This window comes from Coenobita brevimanus, chromosome 97 (genome assembly GCF_032717465.1).
Source record: "Coenobita brevimanus isolate Jiangsu-jjx chromosome 97, ASM3271746v2, whole genome shotgun sequence".
Classification (NCBI taxonomy): domain Eukaryota; kingdom Metazoa; phylum Arthropoda; class Malacostraca; order Decapoda; family Coenobitidae; genus Coenobita; species Coenobita brevimanus.
Genome location: NC_137050.1, coordinates 22,641,935 through 22,653,772, shown reverse-complemented (window position 1 = coordinate 22,653,772; position 11,838 = coordinate 22,641,935). Strand labels below are relative to the sequence as shown.

The following is an 11,838-nucleotide window of genomic DNA, read 5'->3' as shown; positions in this document are numbered from 1 at the left end:
GTTATTTATAATCTTCTAATCCCAAGCTCTGTGATTTAGTCACACTGTATTTGGCCATTATGATACATTCAAAACATATCTTTCCCAGCTTTCAGGGATATGGAATTGTTCATTTGAACCTACATTACAATTTCTGCATACTATCTCTGCAAAATGTGAAAATTTTCAGGTGCAAAAAATATATCGTGTTATGAAATCGTGGATATATAAATAACATCACATACAGTTGTATAAGGTAATCATAAAAAGATACAAATCTAACAATAAACTGCTGTTCTACTAATGAGCAATGTTACATGTCATCCCTGGTCACAACCCTGGTGTAGGCATCAGAGGGCCTTGAGGTGTGCTGAGGAGGCCTGGTAGGACCCAGAGTGACGGTTGAGTTGGTGGATGAGGTGGTGGAGGTGTCAGTGGAGGCATGAGAAGCCAGACTTCCACGCACCGGGCTCTCATGGAGCACCTCCTTCCAGCCAACCCGCTTGGTGGTGGTGGAGTCCACTTTGCAGAGGTCTGGCGTCACATTAAAGTCCTGAGGCTCGTGGTATGGTGTATGGCGGTAACCAATCCTGCCACTGATGCTGTTGTGTCTCGCCCACCCTCCACCGCCATAGCTCCTGGACCGAGTATAATACATTGGGTACTCTTGAGACCGTTCTGTGATGGGTCTGTCAGGGTGCAGGTAGGGGTCGCTATACAGACTGCTCTGACAACATGTGTCTGTTTGTGTTTCCATGCAAGGCTGGTGATATATACAATGCAGGCTGTTGGAGTAGGGAGTATGGTCGGAATTAGAGCGCTGCAGTGTGCTCTGCGAGGGTTTCAGACAGCTTCTACGAGGAGGCTGCAAGGTGGCATATCTCGAAGCGGTATCTGTAAAAAAAAAAAAAAAAAAAAAAAAAAAAAGTAAGTAAATACACAATTTAATAAAAATGCGTCATTCCCAATCAAAGGTTATCATCATCATAAGCACCATCCTGCTCTCATTTGCAGATGTGGTGAAACAGGATTCACAAAAGAAGGAAAAGAAAAAACATGAAGTAGAATTATCATCGGAACAGCCACTGGAGACAGCTTCATAATCATTCATAGTTAATTCAAACCTTCGTAATTCACCACTCATCTTAAACTTATAACCAACTTCCATCTGCATATTTTTCCCTTTATAAATGCACTGTATATACCACACACTTATCAGACGGTTACTTTCTCGACGGTCAAGTTCAAAAAGGGTTGCTTTTATGTACCGGTATAATGCATACTTCATCCAAATTTTTCATTCCCTTGTCAACACCATAGCTTCATCAAATTCTTTGCCACACTTTCTCAGACACTCATTTACCATAATATCCATCCATCTTATGCTTGGCCTGTCCCATCCCCTCCTCCTCCCTTAAAATCCACTCACATACAGTACAGTATATCCATTCAGTAGCCTTTCAGTACTGTACCAAAATATAAATATAACTTATGGTCAGAGGACTGACAGCAACATTGCAAACCTTTAACTATGCTTTTTATTAGTGACCATAAATGAAATTAAGAGTTAAGAGGTATATCAGGGATGGGGGAGTGAGATGGGGGGAGGGCAGTCAAATGGTGTGTGACAGAGCGACTTGGAGGAGTTTTGTCTGCGGCCGGCCTTTGCGAGATTAGGGCTTCGGGCTATAGACAGATAGATAGACAGATCAGTATATGGGTGATAAAACACTATTTCTTTGCACTAATTCGGCCGCTTGCTGTTCGGTTTCAAAAAAAGAGATAACAACCACAGAGACGAATATTCATAATCCCCAGTACCAATTACCCTACTCTCGTCACTGGGCTACAACATTCACCTGGTTAAGGGTGTCTGTATCTTAAATTACATATCACACAGTGCTATGGTAGAGATATGGCTGTTATAATACTTTGGTACAAACTCAACGTTACATTCGAAGCATTTTTTAAAACTAAACTGATGATTTCTTAAAACGTTATTTGCAATATTTAAAGAAAATGATTATTATTTCAAACTGGCAAGTTGCTTCCTGGTAAATGCAAGAATAAAAAAATAAGTGACATAATTTTATTCCATGAGACATGCATAAGTTGCCTTTTTTTATATTAAAATTGGCTCCAGTCACGAATGAAACATTATGGGATCCCTTGACAGCTCCTGTGTTACATTCGTGGGAAGACTAAGAATTTATTCCAACAATGTTATTACCATCCGGAAAATTCTCCATCATAAGGAAAATTACAATAAAATTTATTGTCGCTATTCAACTTGATGTGGCTGTCTGCCTTCAACCGTTACTGGCATAACGATAATAATAGTAATAATAATAATAATAATAATAATAATAATAATAATAATGTCTATAATAATAATAATAATAATCCATCTATCCATTATCTAATAATATTCATAATAACAATAACAAACTACCTATTTACTTACTGCGTAGCCACAATAAGGAAGCTTCGCCATAACTATTTATGGTATAAGGTATGAAATTTAGGCATCATAAACAAGTCGGTGACCTTTGAAATAGTTCAAGGTCATTCATACTTGGAACATGTACTTGGATTAACCTAAGGTAGCTTCCCGTGTAATATCAACAAGATCTGAAGACAAAGGTGTGGAAGAGAGCATGCCTACATTTTACATTTGTCTCAATAACTGGCCAAATGTTTGCTTAACTGTAACCATATTCCTTTCAGATAATAAGACTGGCCTCTTCTATATTTCTGTAAAGTTACAGCTTCACAGGTTTTGTGCTTTACTCTAAAACATCTTACAAAGAAAACACTGCAATGGATTCAAGGCCGCGATGGACAAAACTGCCCTTACAAGGCCGAATATGTGGTTAGCCACTGAGGCCATTTTAAATTTATCTTTACATCTTTCTATTTCCATTTTTTATGATGCAATAGCTTGAGCAAGTGTCTGTGTTCATGCTGTGGCAACGATTCCTGCAATCGCCCATTTCCTGTGAGAGCAGCATGGTATCAGAGAGAGAGAGAGAGAGAGAGAGGAGGGAGGGGGTGCCTCCAGCTGCTCCCATTGAGTCATTTTCCACAAATTTTGCACAGCCATCCAGATAAAATGTCGCAGGCAAAAATTTGTTACACACGATTCACTTTGAGGGGGGGTTTTAGAGGGTTTAAGTGTTTCATCATTTCTTCAACACATGTCCACCACCCTGGTCGACAGGCGTTATGTCAGTGCGGTGGCCAGCGGTTGCCCTGCAAAAGTTCAGTATTCCTCTGGCTAACGGGGTCCACCACGCCGTAGAGCTACCGTCCCACCACCGGCTCAGGACATTCAACTTCCAAGCTTCATACCTAGTTTAATTTAGTGATTTTTTTTTTAACAGTTTAGGACAACTTACTTATTGCAATAACTAAAGGTTGGAATGATGAGAGTCTGGCTTTGCCGGTATAAATTAAACTCAATAGATGGGTGGTTCAAAAATAAATGCGAGCATAATGGAGTGTATGAAGAATCAGTGGTGAGCACAGTGGGAGAAATTCTAAGAAAACACATAGAGAAAACGCAATAGGTGTTTCGAGAATTGTCGTGGCATTGGAGACACGCATGCACGTAGGAGAGAGAGAGAGAGAGAGAGAGAGAGAGAGAGATGGGAGCCTGCCTCCATATTAACCACCATTCTTAACTGAGCCAACAGAATTAGCTATCTGTGTGTGATGTGTTTTGAGCACTGAAGCAGTGCATGTGAACAACTTAATAGTTCACAGCATATTACGGGCAATCAGAACAACCTGCTACGACAAGCCTGTGTTTTGAGCACCAAAGTGCTCCAAAAGCTCGCCAAACAACAGATTGCTATCATACAGAAATTTCTTGGATTGGTGGCTAATGTCTCGGCCAAGGGGATTTCCTTAAGAACGACCCCTGTAAGACGCTTCACGGATGGGGATGGAAGTCTTCCTGACTTTCAGTAAATTATACAACTTTATTATGCGTTGTGTGCCTCTTTGTCTGTGGAAAACGCATTTTCCAGAATACTGCTAACTACATGACAATCAGTCTGGGCTGAAATCCCAGCCAACCTGGAATGCCTAGCCAATTAGGCCAGTGAAGTGGCCTAAGCGGCTAGTAAAGTGGATAAATTTAACCAATTAGCCCATACAGTACTATTGCTAGCACGATTTTTGCTCCTCCTCCCTCAATTCCAAACGATGCCTCCTTGTCGAAGCAGATGCTAAGATATCAGTAGCCTACTTTCGTCTAAAGTCAGACAGAAACTCCATACCCAGTCTTTAAAACAAATATTACTAAGGAAAGGGTATTAATGAGCACTAATTATTTTTTCTAGTTCAGATAGGACTATTTTCTTACAAGTTGACAAGGTGACTGAAGGTACACAACTGGTTTATTTATTACATTCAAGAACTAATAGGTTTTCCGACAGATAGATGAAAATTAATTTTTAAAACAGTTTCTTTTGAAATTCAGCTACTCTTTTATATCTAACTATGGTTAGAGTACACGTTTATGCAATTTCAGCAAAATGGTAGCACAAATAAGCAATCTGTTTGTATGCAGGATTCGGTTTATTTATGGAAGGTTTTATTAAATCCTTGGAAGGGCTCAGGTTATACTCTGTGCATATATTGGTTAGGTTCTGATGATAATCTTTGATTATTTGTCTTGTTAGTCATATAAGAAAGATTGGAAGACAGGTTTTTCAACTCCATATGAAGGTCATATTCCACTAAAATCCCTTCAATCTACTTGGGAGTTCAGTGACAGACAGACTAAGGACAACAGTATACTCTCGATATATTGAAATACTTGGGAGGAAACCTGAGGATATAGCCGATAGTTTGTTGGAACTAACAGTTTGGTGTAGGTGATGTTTGTTGGGAGGACTATAACGACCCCAGATTCCATTTACACAAAACTATATTGGTGGATAACTGACTGATTTATATGTGGTCGCAGTTCGCACTTTTATTTCAACTGTGTGGGTGCAAGGTTTAACTATGATGTTGTATCCATAAATAACAAACATTTTACGTTTATTAAAGAATATAAAATACAAATTTGTCTTTTGTTCAGTCTGGCTACTGCGTCACTCTGAGCAGCAGTTCTATTGCTCGAAATTTCTGAAGGTTGTTCAGAAGACTCACAGAGGTCTACAAAGACGAAGTTTCGACTAACAAGTTCGATATACTGAGTAACAACTGTAGACTGGGTGTCTCTACACAGTAGAAGAGGTGATTTCGTGTCAAGTTGACACCGTTCTCACTGTACTGACAGGATTGGCTAAGTTTGTACTTGATTGTTTTAATTTGGCAGTATGCAGGGGAGAAGGGGAGCTGGGTGGGAGTAAAAAAATTTAAATAATTTACAGTTGAGCGTTAGGGATAATAAATTTCTCAGTAACATGAAAATCTTGTTCCGACATAACTGGTTTTAAAATAAATTCATACAGCAAGAAGTTCATTTTCAACCTTTTCGCTGCCACTGGTGTCTGTTGACTCCCAACCTTGCCATTGTAATTAGCATCAATCCAGTAGGCATCATTAAATACTGTACACCGTATTCCAGGCGCTACGAAGTACGTCAACTATTTATGGGCATTTTATTTGCCACCAGTAGTCATCATGTAATTCACCGAGTCGGTCAGGATCACTTGATGGTCGTGATCGTCAGCTTCTACCCTCCCGGAAGGGAGCTGAGAGCTCATATAGTCCGATCTAAGGGCAAGGCTGTGACCTTCACACACGCACACACCCGTCCCCTTGCTCAAGGGGGACAGTAACCACCCACTTCGTCAGTGAAACTTTTCGCAACCTGAGCGAGACGCGAACTCCCGTCTACCAGTTGGCAAGCGAGAACGTTACCACTGCACCAGCGAGCGGTACCACCGCACCAGCGAGTGTGTATATATATATATATATATATATATATATATATATATATATATATATATACTGTATATAGTGCTTAGATAATGTTGTGAACAATATCAATCACATTCAGTATGATTTCATCACATTATGTGACATAACACTCATATCTACTCACAAGTCTCTGGTCCTATCTACAGTAATATACTATAGCAGTAGCCGTGTGTGTGTGTGTGTATGTGTGTGTGTATTTAGGCAGCCGAAACTACACATTCAAATCGCACTAAAATTGGCAAAAAAATCGCAAAAAATTCGCTGATGTGAAAAAACTTGGTCCCATCACGATTGAAAAACTTTTACTATATTTAATGAGCGATCACATTTTGACCAAAAAACGCTGCTCCCGAAGCCCGGCATAGGATCTCCGTAGAATTTTTGGCCCAGTGGTAGAACTAAAATAAACGTGGGTTTCATTCCCGAAGCTGGAAATAACACGATCACTAATTGGTTAGCTGCAAAAAATCCAAGTGGCAACGTTACACTAGAACAGCACATAAAAGCGAGAGTCCTCCGCGGGAGCAAGTGTGAGGGGCCCTAAGGGCCCACGAGCACTTGTTTAATCTACTATAAGTTTTGGGGAGGGAAACTGAGGGAAAAAACAAATATGATAATTACAAATCTTTCTCATGATAATATTTACATTTGCTTTTGAAACAGCATTTGTTGCACTCTTTTTTTTTTTTTCATTTATATCATCTATATACAGTACTTGCATACAGAAAATACACTTCAGTTGTGGAGATTTAAAAAAAAAAAATAATCAATAATAACTGGAAAATATATATATATATATATATATATATATATATATATATATATATATATATATATATATATATATATATATATATATATATATATATATATATATTCGTTATGAGATCCTTGACCCAAAACGTATTCACAATGAACCCATGTTAAAACGACATTGATATACGATAAACCGATATACAATAGGTTTTCACCTGATATAACATCTTCGCATACTGAGTCGTCACAGTACCAGGTTTTACCGTGTAGCCAACGTAAAGACCGAGAAAACGATTGTATAACGAGAAAACTAGTATAGCAACGGTCGTATAATTGAAAACAATCGCGAAACTAGAAAAGCCTATATTCTTATTGGTCATATAAGCAAACTGAGCAATCACATGGCAAGGCTGTACTGTATACGAGTCAATCAGAATTCTGTATCTGAAAGTACTAAAACTCCTATATCTAAAAGCCAAGTTTTTCAGTCAGAGCTTCATAAATAAAACCTTTAAACTGTAATTGATATTCCAAAAAACAGACAGGGTACTTTTGATAAGAATATACTTTTGTGTAACATCTTGCCTTAATTTTATCTTTTCTAGAATACTGAAGTAAATGGAGGTATTACTTTCACAGTTGTAATATAATGAGCTCCATAGGGTATTAGCGTTATTAAATATTTCAAGAACGATTAAAATGAAAATATCTATTGCAATGAAATTTATGATATGGGTATCTCTTGGAACAAAGATCCTGCAAACATATTTCAAAATCCATTATTAAGTAATTATTTGATGGGAGTCTCTTTTAAATGTATTACCTGCAACATATGGCTGATGGTAACTGGCCTCACAGCAGCTAGAGGTCGATGTTGATAGTTGAGATGGGTTTAGGCTCGAGGGTAGAGTTGATGATTGCCTACATGTCTGACCAAACCTTGGTGACACAGCATGATCCTTGCAGTATTGATAGTATTCTTGTTGCAATTTCTCTTGCTGCTGCTGTTTCTCAAGTTGTTTTTGCAGGTGAGGCTGTCCATGATAGATGACCTGTGTGGTTGGCCTAGCCTGCTGGTATGATGAACGGAATTTAGGGTGCAGGTGTTTGGGTGATGGAGCATAAGAATCTGAACTCTCTTCTGAAGAAGTTGAGTCCTGTTTGCTGTTGTGAAAGTGACGACGTAGTCCCTCCTGACGGAGTGCAGATGAATGGGTAGTGCTACTGGTGGAAGTTACGGGACAGACATCGGGGTTACTTGAAATACGAGCCGGGACACTGGTCTCTGTGGGGAATCTTGCCTCTAGTTTACCAGGACTTCCATTTGGCAAAAGGCTGGTGGGGTTGTCCACGTGAAGTACACCTTTGTCATGGCTCTGTCTGTCGTCCTGGACACTGAAGCCACCATTTAGTATGGGACTTGCACTTCTGGACCTGGGGCGTGATGGTGGGGCTGGAGGTGTGGGGACACGGTCCAATGGGTCGGTGCTCTCAGATGAGGTCATTAGGCTTGTCTGGTCACACTCATCCACCTGTGTCTTGCACTCCACAGCCTGATTAAATATAATATTGTTATGTTGCAAGAATTTGTTGAATTTTTCATGTTGACATGAACTTTTGAGTTAGGACTGGAACAAGAACTCTATATAACCTTAAAAACAGTTACATCAGTCAAGTTGTTACATCTACAGATAACCTTAACAAAAATTGAGCCTCATCTCCAATAAAACAGCACCACATGGAAGGATCACCTGGTAGTCTGGAGGAGGTGCATCTGACATAGAGGCTAATGGAACATCATCTGCTTGGAAGGCCGTGGCGGTTGTAGGAGTATAGACGTCAATGGCAGTTGTCTTGCTTGATGACACTGTAAATGTTTGTATTCAAGATAATACCAAAAACGCCTTCATTACTTATTAATTAACTGATTGATTGATTGTGTGTGTGTGTGCGTGTATACATATATATATATATATATATATATATATATAGATAGATATATATATATATATATATATATATATGTGTGTGTGTGTGTGTGTGTGTGTGTGTGTGTGTGTGTGTGTAATTTTACTATATAATATGATCAGCAACTCATGGCATGTGATGTACATCATAGGTAGGCACTATAAATATCAATTAGTGTCTCACCAGACATGTTTCTCCTGATGGCCCGCCGTCGGAGGAAGCAAACGACTATGGAAATGTTGAGGACGAGGAGAGCTGTGCCGGTGAGAGAGGTGAGCAGGAGGATGAGACGTGGCACTCTCGCTATGCCCTCCTCGCTGCTGCTGCTTGCAACTCCCTCCCTCAAGCCTTACCACAGGAACATCATCCGTCAAACAAGGAGACCACAAAATTATACTCGACGGTAGTCTATTGCCCGGTATAACTTAATGTTAACCAGTTTCCCTTACCTAGTTCTCTTGAGGAGGTATTTGACAAGTAGTCCTGTTAATTTTATACAAGCCCAAAGAAAGTTCGAAAGACTACATAAATAATGGATTTGTGAAACATGAAACAGCTTTTTCTTTCTCTTCACTCACCTATTTTATTTGCTTTAGTACTTGCTGTTCTTAAATAAAGAATATCAACAGTTTGGCAAGTACAGACTGGGAAAAACCAGCGATGATGTCTTACCTGTGAGTGTGAGTGAGGAGGGAGGAGTAGTATAATTGGAGTAGCCACGGTCATTGTAGGCGAGGACAGCGAAGACATACCGGGCCCCAGGAGCAAGGTCGGGAATTACTGTGCTGGTTTGATTGCCACCTGCCACGTCATAGTACTGCAAATACCAGTTTTTACTACGAGTACTGAGCCTTTACTGTACAACACTGGGAAGAAGGCAACATGATACTTAGATCAACGTAACGAGAAATGAAACTATAAATAAAACAAGTTACATACATCACGAGCTACTACTGTTTTTATCACATCCTTCCTCCATGCAATGTATTTCATCATCCAAAAGCAACCTAGTACATGCGTGTAAGGGCTAAACAATGTCTCTTAAGTAGTCTCAGTTGGACACGCACGCACGCACGCGCACACACACACACACACACACACACACACACACACACACACACACACACACACACACACACACACACACACACACACACACACACACACACACACACACACACACACACGCACGCACGCACGCGCGCGCGCGCGCGAGGGATTGATATTGTCTACGAGCTCTCTACGAGTCACAGTGGGAACAGAGCCACCTCTCACTAGCCACTTACTCCATTCACCGGCCCGGGCTCAAAATTAGCAGGTAAATACTTCTGAGTCAATGGGGTGAATATAGGATTAGCTACCATCCAAAAGGGTGTGTGAAGAAACCATCAATCCCCAGCTTTTCATCTTTCATCTGTTTTTCAGCCAACACACATTTCAAACTCAGTAGAAATTAGGCCCCTAGAAACTGAGAGAATATGATGAATATAACATGTTTGTAGTTTCTAAGAGATTGTCACAGAAGTTGTCCCCCTTAAATAAAAATAAAAACTCCAATGTTTCCGACTGAATTATAGTGAAAATTGGCAAAGAAGAAACCTACAGGAGGGTGAAGGTGGGGAAAGGTAGTCCTAACCCTGTATGGTGTATTCTGGATTTTACATCTTCTATTACAAATGTCATCCTCAATTTTCAGCCAAGCTAAAGATCGGCCTGGAGTGAATTTCGCAGGTAGATCTGAGACAGTGAGATGAAAATTAGTTAGCTTATGATCCCTATGGACCTGCCTACATTATACCCTTAAGAGTTGTCATAGTTAAGTTCGTGGCACCGATGTAATTAATTCAGCTTACCATTAATTTTCTTTCCTTCACAGATCCATACATAATATGCACTCGTTCACAAATTTGGACACCGAAGATGTAATTACCTGGAAGTCAGATGCTCCTTCTTTCTGGTACTTGACAGTGAAGCCAGTGGGGGGAGCTCCTTGGAGGTTGATAAGCCAGGTCAGGTAGGCAGCGTTGTCGGACACAGCACTCACCTGACAGAGGGAAACCGAGTACATGGTGTTATGCTCTTGGAATTATCACAGGCTGTTAAATGCATATTCTGGCTGCTCTTTAATGCTTTAGGTTAATACATCACCAAGAGAGAGAGAGAGAGAGAGAGAGAGAGATTTCCCTTCTTCCTCTCACAAAGTCTACAACTTTCTGATCAAGGCAACTGACGTTGAAGTGGATGGGCGTGGCTGGTAGGATGGGCGGAGATAGGGTGAAGGTGAGGCTCAGTTCCCCAAGCGGGTTGTGGGCGGTGCAGGTGTAGTTGGTGTAGTCCTGAGCCGATACACTGCGGATCTCCAGCAATGAGGACCATTCCATCACTTTGTCCACCAGCTGCAAGTATACATCACCTCTCACAACATTCGTACAAGCGTTTTCATGGATAATGTTTACTATAGTAATGATTCTAATGTCTCATATCACATCGCTCGATTATTTTATGACAACTTCCCACGCAAGCTTATGCACACATACTCTCGCTCTTTTCTTTTATAAATGTGAAGAACATCAATTATTATTAAAAAAAAAAAAAAAAAAAATCACAGTAACATCACATTCTGGCAGCAAAATGATATGTTTGTGCCCCATCAAAAGGAGGTGTTACTTTCAACTGTCTCCCTAGAATAAATATTCACTATATGAGAATTAGCTTACAATCTCAACAAGGTTAATTTTCATTTATCTGGAAGAACGAAATAATATTCCAGCCTTTAGAAGCGGACTCAGTTATCAAAAGACAACTCACCGATGAACTTGAATGATATACGAGTATCTAAATAATAAAGTCAAGCTGTGTATATGTGTGTCTGTGCGTTTGCTCGCTTCTTTCACAAGAACTGTAATAAACATCGACCTAATTGTTTTTGCACTGGGTCAGGGTGATGCCCAGGAGCGTCAAAAAAATACCCAAAAAATGCAGTCGCGCACGCTGCAACGGTGCGCAATTGTCGGAAACCGCGACCTGTGAGACTTCCGCAAATTGCGTTTGTTAGTTTCTTGCACGGGAATGTTAATACATATCGACCTACTTCATTTTACACTGGGTGTGGGTGATACCAGGGAGTGTCCGAAATATATGAAAAAAAACTTTTGGCGATTGTGTTCAACGTGACGCGGCAAAATCGTTGGAAAA

General features: G+C 40.1%; 1 protein-coding gene across 1 annotated transcript in view; it reads right to left on the bottom strand.

Annotated features, from left to right (window-relative positions):
* Window positions 1–256: 256 nt before the first annotated feature.
* LOC145413610 (nephrin-like) overlaps window positions 257–11,838 on the bottom strand; it is a 202,012-nt gene continuing 190,430 nt past the window's right edge. Inside the window, exons 18-24 of the mRNA XM_080283265.1 lie at window positions 10,875–11,039; window positions 10,574–10,687; window positions 9,316–9,460; window positions 8,827–8,991; window positions 8,427–8,542; window positions 7,499–8,228; window positions 257–873 (exon numbers count right to left, since the gene is read on the bottom strand). Coding sequence (XP_080139391.1) covers window positions 293–873; window positions 7,499–8,228; window positions 8,427–8,542; window positions 8,827–8,991; window positions 9,316–9,460; window positions 10,574–10,687; window positions 10,875–11,039 — 2,016 coding nt within the window. The 3' untranslated portion in view covers window positions 257–292. The remainder of the gene's footprint in view (window positions 874–7,498; window positions 8,229–8,426; window positions 8,543–8,826; window positions 8,992–9,315; window positions 9,461–10,573; window positions 10,688–10,874; window positions 11,040–11,838) is intronic.